The sequence below is a fragment of the Clytia hemisphaerica genome, unplaced genomic scaffold, assembly GCF_902728285.1.
Source record: "Clytia hemisphaerica strain Z4C2 unplaced genomic scaffold, Clytia hemisphaerica genome assembly, whole genome shotgun sequence".
Taxonomy (NCBI): domain Eukaryota; kingdom Metazoa; phylum Cnidaria; class Hydrozoa; order Leptothecata; family Clytiidae; genus Clytia; species Clytia hemisphaerica.
The window spans coordinates 243,064-267,985 of NW_027103497.1; the positions used below are offsets into that span (position 1 = coordinate 243,064).

Below are 24,922 nucleotides of genomic sequence, written 5' to 3' on the forward strand. Positions count from 1 at the left end.
ATATAAAGGGAAGAGTAAGCCGTAAATCCAAGAAGTTCAAAATTTTAGTCGTGAAGTGTTCATTCTGAATAGACCTTATCGGAGTTTTTGATTTTTCTAAAACAGCGATGCATTGTGGGATTGTTTCGGGGTATTACAATAGAATTCCCTCGAGGAATTCCTTAGAGACTTCTATTGTAATACCCTCAAAACAATCTCACAATGCATCGCTTTTTTAGAAAAATAAAAAACTCCGATAAGATCTATTATTAGGAGCTCATATTTGATTTCATCGGTTGTTGTATACAGCTCGTCTTTCGTATAGAAATTTACAGATCTTTACATCAATTAAGGAATTCTATTCCAATTAATATGTCAAACTATTACTTGCAGGAACCTGGTTTCATGCATACTGAAAGACGATCGACTTTAAACACAGGTTTGAATTCTTAACTTTTTCCACGTAGCGTTTTTTAACATTCATTTAACACTCCATGGATGTTAATGACGGATGAACGTTTATTTCTTATATTTAGCACCATAGGTTTTAGTGAGTAAAATTAGGTACAAATTTTCCAAGTAGTTGGGTATATTATTTTTAGGACTCCATTGACAAAACCGTGATAAAATGTTTATTGACGCTTTCTGGGTGTGTATGGTTTGAGTATGTGAACGGTGAATGGGTTTCTTTTTATAAATAACTACGAATTTGTGTTTATGTTTAACTATATCTTATATTGAACGGTCATTTCTTTGCAGTTGTTGCAGTTCTCTGTTTCTTTTGGAGGGAATCCATTGCGACTGCGTTGTGAGCTCTGTTGAGAGGTCATCGATTTTTTACGTTGTTGTACACGACGGTCTGTCAGTTGTGCAACCACAATACAAGCTAAAGATACCACGACGGTAAAAGCGATGGTTATAGGGAATGTAATGTGATTAGGAGTGAAGATTTCTTTACCGTGTATTGTCGTCTGTGTTGATTCTGAATTTTCTTCGTGGAAATCCAGCGTCTAAATGAAATGTTTTGAAAGTTTTGGATCGTCATAACGTGTGATTCATGATGTTCATGATGTAATTTTCCCTACGGAATACCCCAGTTTTTGTCATTAGTGGAAAATTCTATATTTTTTTTTTGTCTAGTTTAAATTTGCCACTACTGGTTAAAACTGGGGTATTTCCGTAGAAAACATTACGTCATGAATATCATGAATAGTTAAAAATCATAATCTATGGTATAGGATGAAGTGTGCTTCTGATGCTAACAGTAAGATGTAAGATTGTTTCATAGAGGTCCTGAGAAATACACTTCTATAAATTAAAGTAGAATAAACACAAATTTTGTGCTCGCGCGGCGTGGGAAAGGAGAAGTTCTTTTTTTTTGCTTGAAAATGCTGTGTAAGCAAATGGTAGGAGATACGTTCAATGATGTTCTTTAAAAAGTGAGGCAATAAAAAAATTACTTCGGAGGTGACCAGACTTTGAAGGAAAGGTAGTTCTTGATTATTAAAAGAAATGACAATGGTTCTTACACTTTCTATTCCGAGATATCTTTTATGAGATTCATGCCAAAACGTGTATATATTATCCTGATTTTCCTCATAGAAATTTCGAGTCATTTTGGCAAGTTGTGGATCGAGTGCCATAAATCCTATACCGTTTTCCGATGCTTCTAGTTTCAGCTGAACAAAATATTCGGAACCGAGATCATCCAAGTCTTTCTGGTAGTATTGCATCATGGAGGATTCCATTGCGATAGCTAGAATTGTGAATAGAATGTAGGAATATTTTGGTTTCTTTGTTTCCTTTTTTTCTGATTCTGATAACGTTCATGAAATGAAAGGTTGTACCAACGTCCAGCAGTAAAGTCAAAATGATTTTGGATTTGCTTTTATTTTGCGCCTTGATTCACTAAAGATTTTAAAGAGAACATCTTCCGATTTCTCTTCTTGTCACATTTGTTAGACCAAAAGTGCAACTACTCTCGGGTACCTAATAGCCGCCCCCCCCGCTAATTATGTTTTTGAAAGTTCCCTCTTTTGTCCTAATTCTGCTGTATTAGCTTCCTTTTCAAATTTTTTCCACCCAGGACATTTTTTATTCCCAGACCCCCGCCCCCCGCTACTAGGTACCCGAGAGTATCTGTACTAGACCCATTATTTCCAACTTCTAATCAGAACGGGTATCTAATTTCTTGACGAGAAGAGATCAATAATGTTTCCGCCTTCAACACCATTTTGGTATTTTGCGCCTTACCTTTGATTTCTTCGTTTTGTAGGGCGTTCTTTAGAGAAGTGATATTCTTGTACACTAAAGGTGAATAAAGTAACTAAATATGAAAGTATTTGAAATAGTCGTCGATGGTTAACCTCTATTTACAACTTTGAATTTTTGTCTTTTCATTTTATATGACCTTCTTTCAAAATTTTAACTCGTTTCGCTTTAATCGGATTAAATTTCGCGAGTCAGTGTTTTGAAAAATTTCGAATGGATTTAATTTCGCGAATAAGCCTGAAAGGGGCCTGAAAACAGCTGAAAAATAGTCAATCCACAAATGGAGACTTTGGACTGGTTTCTCCGCCGAAAATGTGATTTTAAAAATTTTGTGGTGGATTTAATTTCGCGTGTCAGAAATCTCACGTGTTTTCATGAGTATTAATTTCGTGAAAATGGCAAAAATTTGCGAAAGTTAATCCGATTAAAGTATTGTGGAGAATTCCATTCATTGTTGAAGGTGTCTTACCGATTGGATTTCCACCAGCCATGATCGTTGTTGAATTCGGCGCCGTCACATTTTCCAATACACCAATCTTTGTAAAAATACGAAAAATATCATAATCTTTATAAGTAAACTCTGCATAGAAAGCCTTTTAACCTGTAAATTTCTAGTCAACATGCTACTGTTCGTACTTTTTCTTTCAGTCTGATGTTCTTTACTGGTCTCTCAATAATTCGAAAAAATAAGATTCACCGTTCGTCTTTATGGAATCTTTTTCAATTCTCCACTATTAAATTCTATCCATTAAAGGTTTTATTTTGAAAGAAGTGTTCCCGTTTCATATCAGACACATATTTCATATCAGGACAGCGTCTCCCTATTGTTATAACAATACTATACTATAAGTAGTATGCTGATATAAGCAAAAAATGTTTTTCTTTTCTTCTTTTGGCCAATCCTGCTCTACATCCGTGTCAATCCAATATGAAAAAGCTTTTGAATTAAAATTGATGAGGAAGCAAACGATATCACTTTTATAAAACAAAAACAACCTTTAACTGAAGAAGAAGTTGCAAGAATAATAATACCTACCCTGTGTCCATACACACTGAAGGGGATAGTCTTTTGAAGTTCAGACGTGATAACAGAGGTTATAGTACCAGTGTACATATTGAATAATGAAATACCAACGAAGATCCATAGAATTGCAAAGGAACGAGCCAAGGTTGATGTTGGTGTACGGTCACCATAGCTGAAAGGAAAATAACATATTTATGTATTTGAATGTTTCGACGAATGAGTTTTTAGTTTAGTACAGTGCCCCCCCCCAATAATTTTTTCAAAAATGGTTATTTTGCAAAATGCAAAGTTTTTCTTTTGTAATTTGTCATAATTGTCACAATTGAGTGCATTTTCAAGCAATCTAGAGCTCAAATTTTCAAAATTTCCCCCCTCGGGCCAAACCATGGTTGGCCCTTGCGGTGTCACTAAACTTCAGCCCCCTCAATATGAAAATGCTTCCTACGGCACTGTAGTAGACTATTTTTTTTTGTATACCAAGTTTATCGTTCTACATCTGTAATTTGATCTTTACTACGCTCATTTGACGTCAATCGATACTTCGATTGTTAGCCGGATTGAGAGAGAATGATATCCCAAGCACTTCCAGTCAGGGTGTTAAGGAAACATGGTGATATACATATCTACCTTCACTCAAAGATTTTTTGTGTTGAGAATTGTGAGATAAAACGAAAAATTGGCAAGTTCTGACAATTTCACTTAAAACCACTGATTTGAAAGCTTGATTTAAATTTGATAAATAAATAACCATGATTGACTATTTCCTTACCCAACGGTTGTCATGCTAACAAACGACCACCATAAGCCTTCGAACGGACCGTATGGAAGTGTTCTTGGAAATTGTCTTTTGTTTGTCCATGTGTCCTTAAAATAAGTACAAGGAATTAATAATATATCTTTGCAATGATACGATTGTATTTAAGTAATTGTAAGGAGTCTTTGTAGTATAGCTAAAAGCTTGAAGCTGGTTTAAACATTGAGTTTCAAGCCGAAGGCTAGAGGTCAATCTCTTTGGTAGGATTTGAAGCCAACAAATCCTACCAAAGTTGCGCGGCCTTGAGCGACCCGCCTGGTTTTTACACAAATGACAGATTGAAACTAAAATTTACCGCTTAATTTCGAAAAATATATCACTCGAAGACAAAGGAATTGCTAGATTCAATCCGTCATCAAAAATACGGCGCATGTAAAAACGGAAATTTATGTTAATTCCTTTCAGGAAAATCAGGATAGTCACTTCAAACAATATCTTCAATAAATTTCATGATGCACCTTATCTTCTATAAAATACTGAAATAAGAGAGCGACCTTCTAAACACGAGGCCGTTATAAGTGAAAAATTAGCCAATAAAAATAAGTCACAAAAGTCACGTGATAAACTACCAATCAAATAATAAGAAAATTAAGTACATCGAAGCGAGCGCTTACGGCGCGTGCCAAAAATAAAGAAAAAGTAGAAAATTATTTATAAGAAAAAATAACTGTAAAAAGTGAGGTTTTTACATCCTCAGCGACCAAAGAAATAAAAGTTCATGAAAAATTGATATGATATTGATTTCGTAATCTTCGCAGGTTCTGTCCCTCGATTGCAGCCTTTCTCGTACTGGTTCTCCCCCGATTATGTACTACTTTCTCACAGTTTTCAACCATTTGAGCTGGTTCGGTAGCGGTGGGTGAAACAGGTGTCTCAGGCGTCTGTTGATGGTTATCGACGATTTCAAAAGGAATGATTTTGGCCAGTGGGCGGTGAATGGATCCTCGTTTTCCATTTTTGGTGACGGTAGATAACTTTGCACCACGGATGTTGCCATCTTTTCCACTGACAAGTTCTTCAACTTTAGCGATGGGCCATCTTGATCTCGGAAGGTGTGTGTCGTCTTTGACCAAAACTATGTCTCCGACGACGAGTTTACGTTTATCCGGTTTGTTGATCTCTCTGTACATATGTGATTGACGGAGTTCATTTATATAAATCGACGAAAAACGGTTACGGAAATGTTCTAAAATTTTATGTAAGTGACGAAGACGTTTAACTGGAACGAAAGTGTTCGCAGAAACAAAAGAAAAATTATCATGAATGTCAGTTCCAAAAATAAGATGATTAGGAGTGATGATGGTTTCGGTATCATCCTCGTTAACGTAGGTTAGTGGCCGTGTGTTGATGGAACTTTCAATTTCAATCAGCACGGTCTCAAGTTCTTCATAAGTAAGGAAAGAAAGTCCTAAAATCTTTTTAAGTGAGGATTTAACAGATCTCACCAGTCTCTCATAAAACCCTCCCCACCAAGGAGAAGCTGGAAGAATAAAACGTTGTTTAATGTTGAGCGATGTCATAAATCTTTTGACGGTGGACGAACGGAATGTTTTTGCATTGTCACTAATAACAAGCGAAGGCGTACCCCTTCGGGCGACGAAACGTTTGAATGCACGGATGAACGATTCTTTTGACAAGTCCGGTACCAACTCTAAATGGACTGCTCGAGAAGTAGCACACGTAAGGAGAAGAATGTAACATTTAAGACTGTCCTTTTTGGTTTTATCATTATCTAAAAAATTTCTAAAATAAAGGGGACCTGCAAAATCCATGCCAACAGAATTAAATGAACGTTCGTGGAAATCAACCCTAAAATCGGGTAAGTCCGGTGTTGGAGGTGAACGCAATGTTCTACCTTGAAAACGAATACATACGACACATTGTCTGATGGTGTTCTTCACGGCTTTTCTTCCTTGCACAATCCAATATCTTCTTCGAACGTCGGCCAGTGTTGAATCAATCCCCTGATGCTTTGTCCGTTCGTGTGAATTCCAAATGACAAGCTTCGTGAACGGGCTGGTGGCGTTGCGAATCAATATTGGATGCTTTTGGTCTGTGGTGATATCAGCATTGTCAAAACGACCACGGACACGTAATAAATCGTCTTTCTCGAAGACACCAAGTGATTTCGTCAGCTTTCGATATGTTGGGATGGACTTCATTAGGCGTTGTTCCTCCTTGATCCAGTTGGTAAGAGCAGCTTCTTGTTCTTCAGATGAAATGACATCTTTGATAACATGACCATTGTTGCGTTTAGCTTTGATGTTGGAGACGAAGCGGTATACAAGTGCGGTAACTTTAATCAATTTTTGTAAGGTGCTGTATCTACCAACATCAATGATTTTGCTCAGGCCGATGTCATTGTCAGATTTGTCAGTCGTAAAAAGAAAAGAAACGCTACTCAAAACTTCATCCTTGCACTCAAAAGGATCATAAGAAGAACGACCATCAAAGTCAACAAAACGATTTCGAGCTTCAGAAAGAACGTCAGACTTATCAGTGTCGAGAAGAGAAGATTCGTTAGAAAGAAAAGAAGAAAGCTTATCTTCGTCAAAGAGTATCTCCGGTCCTTTAAACCATTTCTCACAAAAAGCGTCTTTAAACTGAGGAACCATCCTTGTAGGGATATCCGCAGGATTATCCTTTCCAGGGATGTGATGCCAATCCTCCTTCTGAACAACCTTTCTTGCAGACACTACACGGTTCTCAACCCAAGGCTTCCAAGTCTTTCTATTCCCTTTTATCCAGCACAAGGCAACCTTCGAATCAGACCAACATCGAGTAGCATCAACAGAAATACGACCGGAGAGAGCAGATCTAACATTATTCAACAAATCACTCAACAACACACAACTAAGAAGTTCAAGTCTAGGAATCGTCACCTTTTTCAAAGGAGCAACCTTACTTTTCGAACTCAAAAAGAAAACACTGATCCCAGTCTCGGAAATCACTCTCAAATAAATAACACTACAATAAAGAATCTCAGAACTATCACAAAATCCATGCAACTCAACTCTTAAAGTATCACTGTTGCAGGAAACAAAAGCAAATCTATCAATTTCAACAATCTTCACACTTTCCAAAGCGTCTAAAAAACCATACCAAGCACAAGCTATGTCTGGTGGAACCTTGTCGTCCCAACAACACTTAACTTTGCAAACAAGCTGAAAAATAGTCTTCACTCTAGCAGTGATAGGAGTCAAAATTCCTAAAGGGTCGTAAATAGAAGCAGCAAGACTCAAAATGGTTCTCTTAGTCAAGGTTATCGTTCGACCCTTTTCCAGAAATGAATCAAACCTAAAGACAAATACATCTTTGGAAGTGTCCCACTCAACACCAAGTACCCTTTTGCATTCATCCTGAGATTGAAATTGGGATTGAGCAAAATAGCTATCATCTTCAATACACTTGGGTTGTAACGGTGGTTCTTTAGATGAGAAAAATTCTTGCAGTTCAGCGTCATTGGAAGTCCATTTCCTTAACTGAAGTCCTGCATCAGACATACTAGAAAGTGCTTTTTCACAGAAAATCTTACCACTTTCCACGGTATCAGTACCAGTGGTTATGTCATCGACATACAAATCAGATAAAAATTGTTCAACAAAAGCTTTGTCAGACTCGAGGTACTTCGACATGTGTTGACGAATCGTACCATTGAGTAAAAAAGGACTAGACGTCAAACCAAAAACAACTCTCAAAAAACGATAGACAACGACTTCTCTATCAGAGGACGAAGGGTCTCTCCAGAGAAATCTCAAAAAGTCTCTATGATCAGGATGGATGCTGATATTCAAGAAAGCTTGCTTAATATCAGCTAAAATACCAATCTTGTTCATTCTAAAACGTAGTAAAATGTCAAAAATCTTAGCAAGTAAATTTGGACCAGGATAAAGGCAATCATTCAAAGATACACCATTGACAGAACAAGAAGCATCAAACACGGGCCTTATCTTAGTGGTGACCTTGTCTTCACGGATAACTGGTCTATGGGGAATGTAATGAACGGTACCCTCCTCTTTCGCAATCTGCGCCTCAGGCACACGTTCGATAATTCCGTCTTTCTCATAATCAATAAAAAATTTTCTCGTAGTCAGCATTGATACCAAGACGATCGAGACGCGAATTAAGGGATTCCAGACGTTTCACACAGGTCGAAAAGTTGTCAGGCACACTCTCGTGGTCAGGCTTGAAAGGCAGTTTCGCGACATACCTAGTACCATCATGGTAAATGTCTTTGGTAAATTGGTTAATCACTGAGTTATCCTCGGCACTCTCTGCCTCCTCTATCTGCCAAAACTTATGGAGCTTGGCATCAAGTGGATCAACAGTTTGTACCTCAACTCTCATTTGATGACTATAAGTCACTTCAGTCAAACCTTTGAAAACAACAGATCCACTCAAAATCCAACCAAGTAAAGATTCACAAGCCACAACACCTTCCTTGCTCTCACGTCTCTTACCAGTAAAAAAGCGAAAATAAAAATCGATACCAACCAATACACCTATACTCAAGTCAAACTCCTCGGAAACATCTGCAAACACCAAATCAGAGAATTCATTCAACTTCTTTGTACAATCCAACTTCTGGTTTGCAATCGGGCTACAAATGTCTGGAACACAAAGAGCTCCAACTAAAACGTATTTAGAAGACTTCCGATGTTTCACTTTGAACTGAACAACTTCCAAACGTTTGATTTCCGCATTATTCAAATTCCCAAAAGTCTTAATCACTACATTCTCTTTTCTCACGCACTTTAATTTTAAACGGTCTTTTAACTCTGTCGTAATGTAGCTTCTTTGGCTTCCAGTGTCGAACAACAATCTTGTTTTCACACTGTTGTGACAACTGGAACCAAAGATCTCACTAGTTGCAGTCTGCAACAAAACGCTACGTGAAGAAACTTGAGCACAATTTTGAGAAACAGGAGTAGGAACAGAGTTGCAACTACAACTACAAGGAGCTTTGGATTCAGACTGAGACTCACTATTTGCATCGGTCAAGATCGAGATCTGATTGTTAGAAATGTTATCAGCTTCAGATCTTTGTCTACCTTCATCGCAAATAGAAATGTGATGCCTCTTGTTACACCTATTACATGAGTACTTATCTCTACAAGCATTGGAACGATGTCCACGAGCCAAACAAACAAAACACCTCTTTTCTCTAATTAGAATATCCCGACGTGACTGTGTATTTGTGACCTTTCGACATTTAGCAGAGCTGTGACTCTTTTTACAAAAGACACAGCCGTTATAAGTGAAAAATTAGCCAATAAAAATAAGTCACAAAAGTCACGTGATAAACTACCAATCAAATAATAAGAAAATTAAGTACATCGAAGCGAGCGCTTACGGCGCGTGCCAAAAATAAAGAAAAAGTAGAAAATTATTTATAAGAAAAAATAACTGTAAAAAGTGAGGTTTTTACAGCGCATATTTTAAGGCTTCAATTTTTCTTGCCTGAGAAAGGTTAGAGATTGACCTCTAGCCCTTCGGGCTTGAAACTCAATGGTTTAAACAATAACTCGACTCTTAAAGGTTTTATTTATACATAAGTGTTCTCGTTTCATATCTGACACATATTTCATATCAGGACAGTGTCTATCTATTGTTATATCATGGTTACATAGGCAAAAAATGTTTTTCTTTTCATCTTTCTGACCAATCTTGCTCCACATCTGTCTCTCAATTCAATGTGAAAAAGCTGGTGAATTTAAATTGATGAGTAAGCAAACGATATCACTCTTATTTAAAAACGAAACCTTTAAATTTCGAATTGATGAGGTCTTGTAGAAAATCTTTTGATTGACAGGTCTGTCGATGTTTTAATAGGTCAATTTTGAGAACTTTTGGTTGGGTTTGTACGAGCCCCGGCCTACGTCAAAAGTAACCATTAGATTTCAACACACAACTTACCAGTAGCCAAATGATACATCCAGCAGCCATTGCCATTGACAACGCCATTAGCAACAAAGGCCATGTTCTTAACATACTCCAAAACAAAGATGACATGATATCTTTTGGTGGATTATGAACTTTCTTTCCAAACATTGAAATATCTCGTACAAACATTAGTGTTTGGTATGGCGCATTGAAGAATGTTTTCCGGTTGATATGATTCTGTACCGGAATCACAATATCAACCGGTTTGTTCACCTGCTCAGCGTATTTCTCTATGAAGCCTTTTTGTGGTAGATAGTGAAGAGTGTTACACCCTAAGCAACACACGTCGACTATGATCTCTTTCAGCAGTGCTATAAATGAATGGTTGTAAAGATTTAAAAAATACTGCTCTGTCACAGACCCGCTGGGAAATTGTCAAAAATTTCGTCCCCAGTGGGAAAATGCCCTGAAATTTCAGTCTCACTGGGAACAGGAAAACAGTCCCACCGGGGCTGTGAGACAGAAGTGTGTAGAAAGATATTTTACTTCAACGGCCACGGTAAATTTTTGTAAAAGCTCATTCATCATTCGTAAATTTTCTTCATATTCCTCATTGACCAATTCTCCTATCGTACCTGACTCAAGGTATGTTTTATGCTTCTCAGTAAGGCTAGCTATCAATGGCACAAGTGATTTTGCCTGTACCAGACGACCCTGGCTTTTCCTCGACACCGTTCCGTTTGATATGTGGAGTTTAAAATTCACTCATTTTATAAGTAGGAGTAGGAGTTGGAGTTAATATCTTTCTGTATTCCTTATTTCTACTCTTCCTTTTAAGGAGAATCTTTTATATTTTTATTAGAGAAAGAAATGCCAATAGGTCTACGATTTTTCACCTTTTCCAATTAGGGGCCTATGGAGAAATGAATATTTTATTTTTTCTCCGTTCTATCAGATCATTAATAGATACCTGGTAAGATACCGCTAATCTTTTCATTATCCTGGTAAACGTACGGAGGCATAAACGATGAAGCGACTGTTAGGTTTCTTCCACACAGTGGATTCAATGTTCTCACTTCGTCACATCCAACCAAATCCTTGAATTGGGAAAGCATCGAATACCTATGAATAAATTATTTTCATTTTGGACCATGTTTTTTTGGGAAAAAAGGTTCACAGGGTAGTGTACAGCACCTGACCCCGAGAATGTAGTAAACCCCGAGAATGTAGGTTTCTCATTTTTTAGCATTGTAGCCCTAACGATAGTTCAACTTCATAAATAGTTGTTTCAGAGCAAAATGTTACAATTAACTGATTATTTCTAGACATAAAATTTTAACTTGAATTGATTTTTTCAGGCAAAAATCTGAATCGAAGTTGATTGGATACTACTCGAATTGAGACATTTTTTAAATAAATCCTCTCTAAATCGAAATCTATTGGAATTAAGTTATGATGATAGGGTATTTTCTTATTCCTGATGAACTAAGGAAATGGGGAAAATAGTCCTTTTCAATATTTATTGTTCTAAGTTAGATATTTTAACGAAAATGTTTGACCTACCTTTTGGGGTTAAATGTGACCTACAATTTGGGAGCCTTCATAAACCGACATAAAAAGTCTGTCAAATTATATAAAACTTTTTTGTTGTACTTTCATAACATGAAAGTATTACCTGAGAGATGATTAATGTTGGCATTTTAAGCTTTTACGACGTGTCCCAGACCCACTGGGACCCCAGCCCAATCAGAAAATTTGCCTAAGTTTGAAACAATAGAATTTCTATCCCAATTGGGAATTTTGTAGAAATTTTTGACCCGATGTGGGAAAAGGGGCTGTGAGGCAGGGGTGTTGTTACATTATTCACATATTTTAACATAGAATCTTCAACCTACAAAATAAAAACAACTTTCTTTTCTCTTCTTTTCGTCCTTTCTTTTACTTTTCATCATTTGTAGCACGATAAAATTAATATCTTTGTTAATTTTTTGTCAGAGTATATTTCTAAAGTATGAATTTCACTTAGAGAACAAAAATTTCCGATGAATACTGAAATTTCGCTCTCAGCAACCGAATCTTTTCACCTACATTCTGGGGGTTAAAAAGCGAAAAAATCCAATTTTCAGAATAACAAAAGCTCTTTAGAATATTGTTTTGGCATAAAATATTTCTAAAATTTCCTGTTATAATTAATTCAATCGAAAAAATATCAACATTTTACTATTACTAGATTCAAAGCCATAAAACCAAACCTACAATCTGGGGGTTATAACGAAAATGGGACTCAACTTCAAGGACCAAAAAAATTAGCCTATCTATCAAAAGGTAATGAAACTAACCCCTGGTAAAGGATTTTGGAAGTTCAAAATTTCGTTTGAACTATTCAATATTTTTTTGAATGCAAATCTACATCTCTCAGGTCTGATTCAAATTTCACCTACATTCTCGGGGTCAGGTGCTGTATGCAAAGTTTTTACTGAAAAGCAGCTACACAGATACTAAGTAGCTGCAACTTCTTGGTTTAAAATAAAAGAAAGCAGTGTTATACAGCTTTAGTTTTTAACCAAAAAAATGGTTTTATCCTATAAAGTATCTTATATATATAGCGTATTCAAAAATATATTTCAAAACCAAAAAATTTAAAAATCCATAACTCGGAGTTTCATGCTCTAAGCAATCATCAGATGTAACTAAAAAATTAAAAAGCTGTGTGAAAACATATGTTACAAAGTTGGTAAAATGCTGATTAAAAAGTCGTAAAAAAGTGATAAAATCGTAAAACTATGAATTGTCACGAAGGACATCAAATGTGTCCGGAGGGACGTCTTTAAAGTTTTTTAAAAAGAATTTGCTCATATGACGGCACGTGGAGATTAGTTCGGTTCTTTTGTTTATAAGTTTGTCTTTGGAGGTAATTATGTGGTACTTTTCGGTCATGCAAAGGTTGCACGATTTGCCCCCATTTGAATAGGGTTTTGCATGATCGATGACTTTCCAGGATAACAGGGGCGAAATGTTTTTGCGCTGTAGTTTCCATACGTGCTTTGAAAGTTCAGTGGAATTCTCTTTTTCCTCATACCTAAAAGTATGTTTGTGTTGGTTCCATCTCGTTTTGAATGTATTTTCGGTAAGGCCGATGTAGTTGACACCCTCGTCGTCTGGGGCGGATTTTACCGTGCATTGGTATATTAAATGCTTATCCAGACAGTCTCCGTTTAGAGGACATTCATTTTTTGCACGACAGTTGCAGGTTTCATGGGTGGTATCATTGGCTGTTTTGCGGTTGAGAACTTTTCTATTATGGGATGAAATAATGCTCGAGACATTTGGGAGGCAGCTGTAGCTGACCTTGAGGTTATTTCTATTGAACAGCTTGTGTAACCTGTGCGTTTTTGGAAAGTTTTTGCTCACGATTGATAGGAAACGTTTTGCGACATCGGTTCTGACGTTGAGATTGAATGGCGGATTAAACCAGATGATTTTACGTTTTCGGTTTTTCTTCTTTTTGTTGATTGTTTTCTTCTTGAATTCGAGTTTTGACGTGTACCCGCTGCTACTTAGTGCGTCGTTATAAAGTGCAGAAGCTCGTTTAAATATCGATTTGTTAGAGGAAATCTTGTTGATTCTGTCTGAGATCATTGATGGGATTTGTTTTATAATGTTGGGTGGATGGTTTGATTGTTATATAGATATAGCGTATTCAGATTTTTGCTTAATTGTCTCAGTTAGAATAAACTCTACGATCATGCAAGTTTTAGTCTGTAAATGATTTTTTTAATATTAATCGTACCATGCTGAACTTGACATAATCATTACTCGCGCTATTGGGTTTTTAAAAGCTCCACATGCCAAAAATACCATTGGTGAAAATTTATCAAACGCATAAATTAATTGTTGATTTGTAATTTATGAGGATTTTACTTTATAAAAGAATTCGGCCGCTTTTTTTGGGGCACACTGTATATTTAAAGATTGGCTCTAACACTCATACTTGGGTCATTCTATTTTAATAGAGTAGATTATTTTACCTGATGGTGCAAAGTTGGAGTACTTGTTGGATAACGGACCCATTTTGCGTCGCCGGCGTCGTAGAGCCATCAATTTGTCTATATTTCAAAAGGAGAATGAAGATTACGAAAGTCACCCTCATCACTCCAATCTTTTACTACAAAAACTTCTCCTCGAGTCTCTTTCTCTTAACGAGGAATTAACTAAAACGTCTTTTCGTCCCTCTCCCCAGAGTCTTTCTCCGCATGATAACTATATTTTATGTCAATTAGGCCCTCTCTACTCTTATTAGTGATTCTTAATGAAGACTAATTCCTTTTTTCCTTTTTCCATTTTCTTTCATTGGACGTATTATTAATACTTAATATTAATAATAATAATATTTTCTTCAATGTCACGACATCTTGATTTTTCTATCAAATTTATCTTTCATGCTTGCTGGCATCCACTAACGGATTCATTCTTTCTTTTACTTCCAGTGGTTTTGTAGAGGTCTGCGATTTAGACTAGTCTTTGGCGCAAGTATCCTGAAGCTCTTCAGACATAGGTCATAGCCTTAAACTCTCCTGCATTTTGGGTGGTAAATTCCCGTACGACACCCCTGTGTCACAGACCCGCTGGAACCCCAGCCCAACTAGAAAATTTGGCAAAGATTTTGTCCCCACTGGGAAATTGACTTCGATTTCATCCCCATTCGAAATTCAATGCTTAAAGTTACAGTCCAAAACCATCTCCACTGGATCTTTTAACCTTGGAACATCCCCCTGAGGAAAGAAGTTGCTAGTAAAATGATTGAAATTCCCTTACATAAAACTTTGGCGCTTTTTTTGGGACCATGATATAATTCTAGGTCATCCCGCAGACGTTTGTTAAATTGACACCAGTTTCAAAAGGTTCTTGATTAATTTTCTATTATAAGGGAATCATCAGGAAATTTTTTCATTTCATTCAGATTTCATCTTTTATATTATTCCAATAAAAAAGAACTCCAGCTTTGCAGGCTACTCGAATTATGCAAAAGTCGGTCATCTTCAAAGAGATTTCATTAATTTTAGCAAAAAAAATTTCATCAGGTAAACGCTTCGACATCCTTAATTTAGTCGTTATATAAAGATTCAAAGATTTCCTTTTCTTCAAGATTTCAAGATTAGAGTCTAAAATTAACTTCGAAACCTATTCTTTTAATCGTTTAGATCGACCTACTTTTTTTCTTAAAAATTCTTGAATAACCTATAGAGCTGATCAATAAAGACCCCTGTTAATATAGGGGCGAGATGAAGGTGTTGTCAAGGCAAACATAACCACTCGTAGAACTCATATCAGAATCATCGTGACATTTATTTTCTAACTCGTAACTTAATTTACTAGTCATAGCTTTCACTAAATGCCCCCACATAAAGATCATGTCAAGCACTTATAAAGCTTTAATGCATTAAAGATTAAAACATTAAAAAATAATCAGGAATAATTGATTGATTTAATTATTGATTGATTGATTGATTGAGGCATTTGCTTGAAAAAAAAAAATTATATTCCATTAACAAAATACTTGAAGAATTCGCAGCTTGATAATTTAATAAAATTTAAGGAAAAGCTGGAAAAGCTTCTCAAAAATATATTTCAAAAATTATGGTATCATTAGCTTACAGGTTTTCACATCTCCTGTTTGTTTTTTTCTCCTAGTTTCTTTCTTACAACAATATATATCGTGATTATTATTCACTAAATAGACCTTTTCTGATAATGCCGCAGACATCTTAGATTTGTAGGCAAAATATATAGTGGTGAATAAATCAACAAGGTAACCAATCAGAAATAGCTTGTTTTTTTCATTGGCTGCTATATTTCAACAATTCTCTATTGCAACTTTGCCTAATAAACAATAGTCAAGAGGATACTGCGTATGAAATTTATCAAAAAGTTCTGCGTCATCTTAAATAGGGCGACATAGAAACCAATCCTAGTTAAGGCCCGGCCTCCACTTGCGTACGCTGTGATTGCACTTCTCAAACAAAATCTTCTATTTTATTGGTCAAAAGAAAAATAAAGGAATGCCATTGTGGTCCATTCAGACGTACAGTCGAGAAAAGTTGAAATGCGCCTAAATTTTTTTTTAAGTGCATAGTACTTTTTCATGATGCAATCTTTTCTCCATACAGCGCAGACAATGAAGAGGCGTGCCTTCAGGAAGCTAGACTTTTTGAGTTTATAGCTATATATACTTTCGCTTTATGGTGTTTCTGTATGACTGTCTGTGTACCTAGTCTGACCAGCGTTAAATGCCTTCGGGAAGGTCCGCATGTAAAGTTAAACGAATGTAAACAAACTTTTTGCAGGTTTTTGAAATAAATTTACCACACTGAAAAAACAGTGAAAAAACTCTAAGTGAGGTAAATCTATTTTGAAGACCAAAAGAAAAAGTTTGTTTACATTGATTGACATTCAACATTCATTCAACCACTTTTGCTTTGGATTCAACTTTACATATGCATACATTCAACTTTTTTGTACTTTGCCGGTATCTTGCTTTACTAAGTTAAGAAGGACTTTCTCGAGTTACGACCATATGGGTCCATATGATGGTATTTAAAGCTCGAGAAGCTCTATAAACAATAAAGGTAGTTATTAGTAAAATAAAAGACAAAGATAAATTAGAGTTTGAACAAAAATATCAAATATACATTTGAAAACTTGAGCAAATTTCTTTAAAGATTCCGGAAAAAGAATTGAAATCATTGCTGAAGTGAACTTCTGACTAAATTACAGTAGTTAGTATTCAGTTTTAAAGACAAGAAACAAAATTTGACATACAAAACACTTTTTCCAGTCAATGAATCAGCTCATCATCATCATAACCAGTCTGCCATTTTGTTTGTTTTGATTTGCACAAGTAATATTGTAATTCGTGTTATATCATACACTGTTATGATTTGCATTTATAACACTCGCTTCAGCTTTTCAAAGCTAAATCAAAACTAAAATTGTAATATGTAATAAAGGTAATAGCATATAACGTAATATGAAAATATGTATACTACCGTCTCGGAAAAAAACCGAACATTTACGGAAGAGACTAACTACGGGGATGCTTGGGCGACAAAACAAAAAAACAACAAAATTTCGAGATTCCAGTCCAATATCTATGCGTGAAACTATGAGTGCCTCCTCGTCGCTACGCTCCTGCGGGGGCAATTATTTCACTTCTTCTTCTTATCCCCTTATACATTAGTAGAGTAAGTTTAAAAGCTCATCTATCGACGTGTGAGTAATCTTAAAATCCTACAGCCCTTATAGTTTATATCACGTGACTAAGAAGCGCCGAACGAACAAAAAAAATTCATTTCTACGTAAACTATCTGTATTAATAAGAATACACCGGAGTCTCCAGAATTCGAACATCTACTACCCGAATGTCTCCTTAATTCGAACAAGTTTTCTTGTCCTTTTCGGTTTTTTTTTTCAGTCAACGCAACAACCTCGTAAGCTCGGTCGTTACTTGACCTCGGGCAATATTTCTCAGTACAGCCCTCACTAACCGGTCATTATTGTATTAGATATATAGATATAGAGTTGATTTGAAAATTGACTTTTTTGATTTTTTACATTGATTTTCAAATAGGGATTCTTGAATTGTTGGACAAATTTACCAGTGGGACAGGGGTCCCACCGGATCTGTAACACAGGGATGTCATTAGACTACTAGCTTTTACTGTTATTACATGAAATCAATATCTGCTCACCCTTCCAATAAGTAGCTGTCGATAGCTTGATACATCGTGTTATACTCACAAATTTTACTTCGTCTTCGTCTTCGTTTGTATACCAGACTGTCTGAATAAGCTCTATTCAAGACTGTTCCATGGAAATCTTAGTACAGATTTTGTTTTGTAATGAGTTTTTCAATCGAGTGAATTCTGATTGAATTTTCTTTTTGTTTGAGGTTGTCATATGTTCCAAACCGTTTGGTCTTAATTTGGTTTACCATTCTATTTCTTTTACATGTAGCAACACCCTGCTTCTCGAAGATTGGCTGAGGTTTGAATGAAATTACTCAGTTCACTTTTCTAAACTTTTTAAAAAGTTTTGAAAGGACAGTGACTGCACTGAAAGGCATTGGAGCAGGTTTTGAATAGATTAGATCCATACTTGAAACGACTTATAATTCTAACAGATCGTTAATACATTTTTTGAACACAAACGCCGGATAGACCTTGTCGGGGGGGGTTTCATGGTTGGCGGAGGAGCGGAATCGGCCCTTTTTTCGGACGGAGTGGCGGAATTTGGGGAAAATTTAGACGGAATTACGGAAATTGGGTTCTCTGACGGAGACGGAAAATTAGACAATTTTAGTGCGGAAAAACGGAATTTAGCAAAAAAATTTGCGGAATTTCGGAATTGGTAAAAGATATTCAAAATTTGCGGAATTTTCGACAAAAATATTGAATTTCAAAGGAATTTTCGGTGACGGAATTTTGGTTCAATTTAAGACGGTTTGACGGAAATCGGAGAAAAAATTGGCGGAATTGCGGAATGGGGTACCCCCTGAACCCCCCCTAAAAACCAGCAACCGGCAACAGCGGGAAAAAAGTTCCACCGGAGCATGGGCACAATAAAGTATTAGGATTTTCCTAACACTACTTAACAACGAATCCCAAGGCTACAACATTTTTCGCTCTTTTAATGCAATGTTAGGTCTAATCTCGTAATTTTGTTTTTACCATACTACCTCCTCTAATTTTCTCCATCCATAATATCAATCTTGTCATGGTCACATTATACCTCTTATATCAGAGCTTTTTTTTAATTTTATGGATTTTAACACATAAATTTAAATATTTTCATTTTTATTCTAATTTACCCACACCAGCAATCTCTGCTTATTTGTAAGCTAAGGTCGGCACAAACAAATCCAGCATTTCGTAAAAGAAGCCTTTTCATAAATTGTTTTGAGTGCAACGACTGCCTCCTTTTGAAACCAAGGTGATGAATAAATCCCTTGACTGCTTGAGTCTTCAAGTGTTACTTTTAAAAGAATAAACTTCTTATGAACTCCTTTTGGAGTCAATTACTAAAGCGATATTTTGAAAAAGAGGTAAGCGTTACTCTTGAAGTAATTTATGAAAAGGTATATTGGAAAATATATTGATTAATGGTGTAATAAAGAAAATGGGAGAGTTACCAATTTGGCATTTATCGGAATTTTTTTCCTTCTTGTTTTTTGCTTTCACTTCAGCGAAAAGCAATTCACATCTGTGATTGGTGTTGTAGGGTTTATCCTATCAATCAAGATATACAAATTTACAATACATATCACCCTGTTTTGTGTACTAGTGTAAGAAGGTTAAAGTTTTCAGAGAAAAAATATTGTATTTATTATCGAGCTGCAATACTCACGCGATGGTATAATGTTCTCTTAAATTCTTGAACTTTTGTTTCCACAGGAACCAAATCAAAATTTTTCAATTTGTGACCAGTATATCAATTTGAGATAACTCGAATTTCTTAGTAGATAGTTAAGGGCTCTGACCATAGTCGGAAAATTGATTTTAGTATTTGAACATAAAAGTTATGTTTTAGGTTCTTTAACACTTTTATTTTAACTAATATGTTGCATCACCTTCTTTTATAAAAATTACTAAGTTTTAAATTTTTCGGAAAAATTTTCTAAATTAATGCATCAAAAGTTATGGCTGTTTTTCTATGAAAAATTAGGATGAAAAATTGGTCAAAAAGCACACCGCAAAAAACTTTTCAAAATGTTTTTTCCTCGCCGAAACTAAGCTCTTCAAAGTTGAAATACTCTTCTTCGCAAAAGTCTTCATTTTTCTTCTTCATCAATTTTTTTCATTGCGATTCTTAAATTTTCAGACTCACGAATAATTTGCCTCGTAACAGAATATATGTAAATTGCAACAGTTTTTTGGGTTACACCAAGTAGAACTTTATATTTTTTAAGTGGCAAATATAAAACATTCGCTATGGTCAGGGCCATTGAGTTTAAAGCCCGAAGGGCTAGAGTTCAATCTCTAACCTTTCTCAGGCAAGAAAAAGTGAAGCCTTAAAAAATTTTTGACGACAGATAGAATCTAGCAATCCCTTTGTTTACGATTGATATTTTTTCGAAATTTAGCGGTAAATTTTAGTTTCAATCTGTCATTTGTGTAAAAACCAGGCGAGCCGCTCAAGGCCGCGCAACTTTGGTAGGATTTGTCGGCTTCAAATCCTACCAAGGAGATTGACTTCTAGCCCTTCGGGCTTATACTTCATTGGTCAGGGCCCTTAAAAACACAAAACATACCTGTTTGAGGCCCTTTTGAGACAAGACTTCAACCAACGTTTCAAGTGTTTTTGGCTTTTTGGCTTGGCGAAAAAGAAATTTATTTCTGCATCACTGCGGCTCTTGTTGGTTTAACATCTCTGGAATAAGCATTTCACCGAACGTGTGCGTGAACGCTATGAGACTGCAATTTTATGCGGCAGCAGAACTCCATGGAACAAAGACCACCTCTCCTCTTCACTCACGAAAAGTTCGAGTGACTGTGAGGTTATTTGCGCTTTTTAATTCCTTTATTGAAAAATTTCTAAATTATTACTATTGACTACTTATGTTTGAGATAATATCAAGATCCATACCGGGACTGGCTCCGGACTAGTATTTTTTTTACATAAAGTTTCTCTTATTTTTTAAACATCTTGGAAGTTATTTATGAGGTAAAATTTGTATATAATGCATAATATAATATTGCACCTTTGGACCTTTTTATCAAAAAAAAAAAAAAAAAAAAAAAAAAAAATTTTATCGTTCCTTAAATTGTAGATTTGACTTGTTGACAGATTCGTATGGCGCGCCAAAAGGCTTTTTAATACTAACTTTTTTTTATAATACCAACTTTTTTTTATAATACCAACTTTTTTTTATAATATCAACTTTTTTTTATAATATCAACTTTTTTTTTATAATACCAACTTTTTTTTTATAATACCAACTTTTTTTTTATAATACCAACTTTTTTTTATAATACCAACTTTTTTTACTATAATACCAACTTTTTTTTTATAGTACCAACTTTTTTTTTAGTTTTCATAACACCAATTTTTGTCTCGCTTACTATGCGTGTATAATCGATCAAGTGTAGAAAGAGTCTTAGCGCGATTACACCTAGCCTCAATCGAACGGCTGATATTTCTGGGTAATATTCTATTGTGTTCGATTGCGTTAATTGGGTTTTACGTTGGTGCCTTTTCATGACTCTAATCCTGATGCCTGAAAATTTTGATACAGAGGACATAAAACGAACATTATATTCGTATAAGGCCATATAGATCTAACAACCATATGGATATAATTATAACATATTGCATAATACTGTATAGTGAGGTTAAGTAAATTGGTAAAATCACGACGACGAACGAAAATTTAACAGGCTAGTGAGTTTCAACCAATCAAATTTTGTATTTCCACTAGCCTATTACATTTTTCGTCCGTCGTCGTGATTATCCCGGTATACTTAACCTCACTTATATCTATACCTAACCAAACAAAAGTTGCAACAAAATTTGATTGGTCTGAAGAATCAATCCACCAGCCAGAGAGAGAACAAACAACACAAATGATAAAAATAAGCTGAACTACCAGCAGTCTTTGGACCTTTACCCAAGCAGCCAACAGCCAAGTCAAGGACAGGACATCCATGACCATGTGCCTCATGTAGATTTTCCAGTGAAGAACTGTAAAGGCCCGTCTACATGGTGAAAAAAGAAAATTGACTAAGCGAGACCAAAAAAATTGATATTATAAAAATGAAAGTTAGTGTTATAAAAAAAAGTTGATATTATAAAAAAAGTTGGTATTAAAAAAAAAAAGTTGCTATTTAAAAAAAAAATCTGATATTATAAAAATGAAAGTTTGTATTATAATAAAAAGTTGGTATTATAAAAAAAAGTTGATACTATAAAAATGAAAGTTGGTATTATAAAAGTGAAAGTTGGTATTATAAAAAAAATTTAGTATTATAAAAGAAAGTTGATATTATAAAAAAAAGTTAGTATTAAAAAGCCTTTTGGCGCGCCATAGATTCGACCCATGATGGTATCTCAGCAGCGACATCACGAGACAGATTTAAATCTTCGAGGACTTTTTGACAATGTTTTGTTTTTTACCTTATTTTTCTAAGATTACACAGGTAAGGCAAGGAACTTTGTTTGAGACTACTTTCAAAAGACGAGCCTTTCTATCATACACTTTTCATCCAGCTATTCAGCTCCAGACAACCTGACTGAGGTCTGAGATCCAGATGATTGTGATTGTTTTCAAACTAATCCAGACGTACTAATCAATGAATTTGGTTATGGAAGTAATCAATAATGATCAAAGTAATTGAACAACCACTTACCTATCAATTAACAATAAATTTTAAAAAATGTGAGTTTTCCTATATCGACGGGTACAAAATGCATAAAACATAATGCATAATAATGCATAATGCATAATAGTATTGTGTAAGGCTGATGGAAATTAATGATATGTTTACCGTAATGACAATTTTCAGAATTCGATGCGGCCAAGTTTTCATTATTCATTATTCATTATTTTCCCATAAACATTTATTTTTACCAGATTTTTCGTTTTTCCTTATAGATACACAGTCTCCTCTTGTGTCTCCGGAACTCTCCTGTTTTTATTGATTCTTTTGGTTCCCGTTTGTACGAGCTTAAAGAGATAAATCTTTTTCTTCCCGCTAGAGAATTATATAATGTTATCTCCACAATATGACAAAATTAAATTAACACGGTAAAGACTACTAGAGGGCCGTTACGACCCTCGACATGGCCCGAAAATTCTCAGGCAAAAACTTTTATTGGAATTCGCGTAAAGCCCGAGTATGGCCCGAGCTGGCCCGAGAATTCGGGCCACACGCGGGCCACGCACGGGCCACACGCGAGCCACGCACGGGCCACACTCGGGCCAATTTTTAAAAACATGATTTAAACAGGCGTGTAATTTCAGGACTGAATTTTTTTAACATTTTCTTTGAGAAAAACTTGGTTTCTCTTAATTATATTAAACATATGAATGTTGTAAATTCATATAAATATTAAATGTCTTATTTGATATGAAAACATAGTTATAAATTTACTTAGGGTGGAAATATTTGCTAGTAAACTGGTCATGGTTTTAGACTGAAGCGTGTCCACGGGAAGCTCGTAAAGTTTTTTTAGAGATATAAACAAAACAGACAAATCTTATTTTGTACTATTTTGTTTGACTGGACATGCTGAATCAATTTAAATATGGAATCTTCTGACATGGCCCGAACATGGCCCGAATGACTCGGGTCATGTTCGGGCCAAAAGAATTGATAGGGTCTCTCGGCCCGAACATTGCCCGAAGAGGGCCCTAGAATTCTCGGGCCATGTCGAGGGTCGTGGGCCGTTCGGGTCGTTAACAATCTAAAAAAGCCACGGGCCGTTTGTTTTGATATCAACTTCGAAAATTTTTGTTCTCTGCTCAAGTGGGAGGAAAAATAATAACAACTTTTCGAGAAAATGGCAAATAATGACAACTTGATGCGGCAGGTTTTTGAACACGCGGGCGGCTTACGGTAAACATAACATTAAATTCCATCGGCCTAATTTACAGAACGATTTTATATTTTCTAAAACTCTCCTTTGTACTGTAGAGGCTAAAACCGCGAAATCCTCTTTATAGAAGAGTTTCTTAAGTAAACATTCCAATCAGAGGGATTTCCCCAGACATGATATTTAGTAAACACCTTATCGTTCGGATTCGAAAAGTAAATAATTTACTTTTCGAATCCGAACGATAAGGTGTCACTCACAAATCGATTTTAGGTTAGAAGAACGTCAATTGACGTTTTAAAAGCTGACCCACCCACCCACACCCAGAAACGTCAAACACCTTGATATCCCCGAAAATCTATAAAAACTGCCTTCATCGCTGTTTCGTCAGTTATCTTGATTTTCAATACGGCACGCATATTTTATATTTGAAAAAAAAGAAATGGAGATAATTTCTAAACTTGTTCACAAAATTCCCGTTATTAATTATCTCCGTAGTAGGTAGCAACAGAAAGAGCGGCCATCTGCAAAAACTCAAGGGCCGTTCGGGCCGTCAAACAAAGAAAAGACATAAACATCGGGCCGTTTGTTTTGGTTTTCAAAACAAACGGTGCGATCAAACAGAAACATGGCGAGAAGTAATGTTTGGCATGGAATGAAAAATCGATGTTCCTGGATTTGACCAAAAATGTCAAAAACCTGTAACCCACCTACCCATATACGTCAATTGGCGTTCTTCAAACCTAAAATCGATTTGTGAGTGACCCCTAAAGAGAAAACATTCGAATCATAACAACAAAGGGTTTTCCTAAGCATAAATAATAAGAAGATGCAACAGATCAGAAAGGTTTTTCCCCTTCTTCTTTCTCTAACAAAGGTAAACACATAAACATTCGAATGTAAAAAGATTCGAAGTTTATTTTCTTTGATTTAGCTTTCGCATGAAGCTCTTTAATTTATATTGGCTGGTTATTGGCTTATCTTACAAAAAGCATTCACATGGTTTATGCTTTGTAAGAGGGAAAACCCGTTGAAATTTATTAGCAATTGTTCGAAAAGATCTCTGAGAAAACCCAGAATAAAGATCTTATGCTATGAAATTTACGTTTTCGAGTTAGAAAAGTAAACTACGGAGGAGATATTTTTGTGTTTTTTCTACACTATACTACGTTCTGTAAAATACAACTATGAAAATCAAAATGGCGACAAGCATTTTCAGTCGATCATGGATTTTCTTCATCATCCAAAATTCAAATTTACAGCTTTCTAACTTTTATTTTCTGGTAGAAAATGGTATATTTGTTTTGTTGAAAGTATTATCTTTCAAAGTCTCCTTATTATAGCCTCTAAAACTGTCTAAAATT

At 35.5% G+C, this 24,922-nt stretch overlaps 2 protein-coding genes across 2 annotated transcripts in view; one reads left to right on the plus strand and one right to left on the minus strand.

Annotated features, from left to right (window-relative positions):
* Window positions 1-364: 364 nt before the first annotated feature.
* The window catches only part of LOC136798732 (N-acetylglucosamine-1-phosphotransferase subunits alpha/beta-like), a 37,991-nt gene continuing 13,433 nt past the window's right edge, over window positions 365-24,922 (plus strand). Inside the window, exon 1 of the mRNA XM_067055388.1 lies at window positions 365-418. The gene's annotated coding sequence lies outside the window, so the exon portion shown is untranslated. The remainder of the gene's footprint in view (window positions 419-24,922) is intronic.
* Window positions 417-14,205, minus strand: LOC136798735 (uncharacterized). Its single transcript, XM_067055398.1, has 9 exons — window positions 14,000-14,205; window positions 10,942-11,093; window positions 10,005-10,342; window positions 4,044-4,138; window positions 3,287-3,446; window positions 2,720-2,786; window positions 2,233-2,286; window positions 1,509-1,735; window positions 417-989 (listed from the first exon to the last, which is right to left on the minus strand). Exons 1-9 carry the CDS (start codon window positions 14,119-14,121, stop codon window positions 705-707), a joined length of 1,500 nt encoding a protein of 499 aa, XP_066911499.1. The 5' UTR covers window positions 14,122-14,205; the 3' UTR covers window positions 417-704.

Bases quoted from the DNA above. Each gene is read 5' to 3' on its own strand.
- LOC136798735 (XM_067055398.1), bottom strand. From the start codon at position 14,121: ATGAGGGTGACTTTCGTAATCTTCATTCTCCTTTTGAAATATAGACAA. The intron at 11,094-13,999 runs GTAAAATAATCT...ATTTATTCATAG, and splicing joins CTCCAACTTTGCACCATCAG to GTATTCGATGCTTTCCCAAT. The intron at 2,287-2,719 runs GTAAGACACCTT...ATTCACCTTTAG, and splicing joins GGCTGGTGGAAATCCAATCG to TGTACAAGAATATCACTTCT.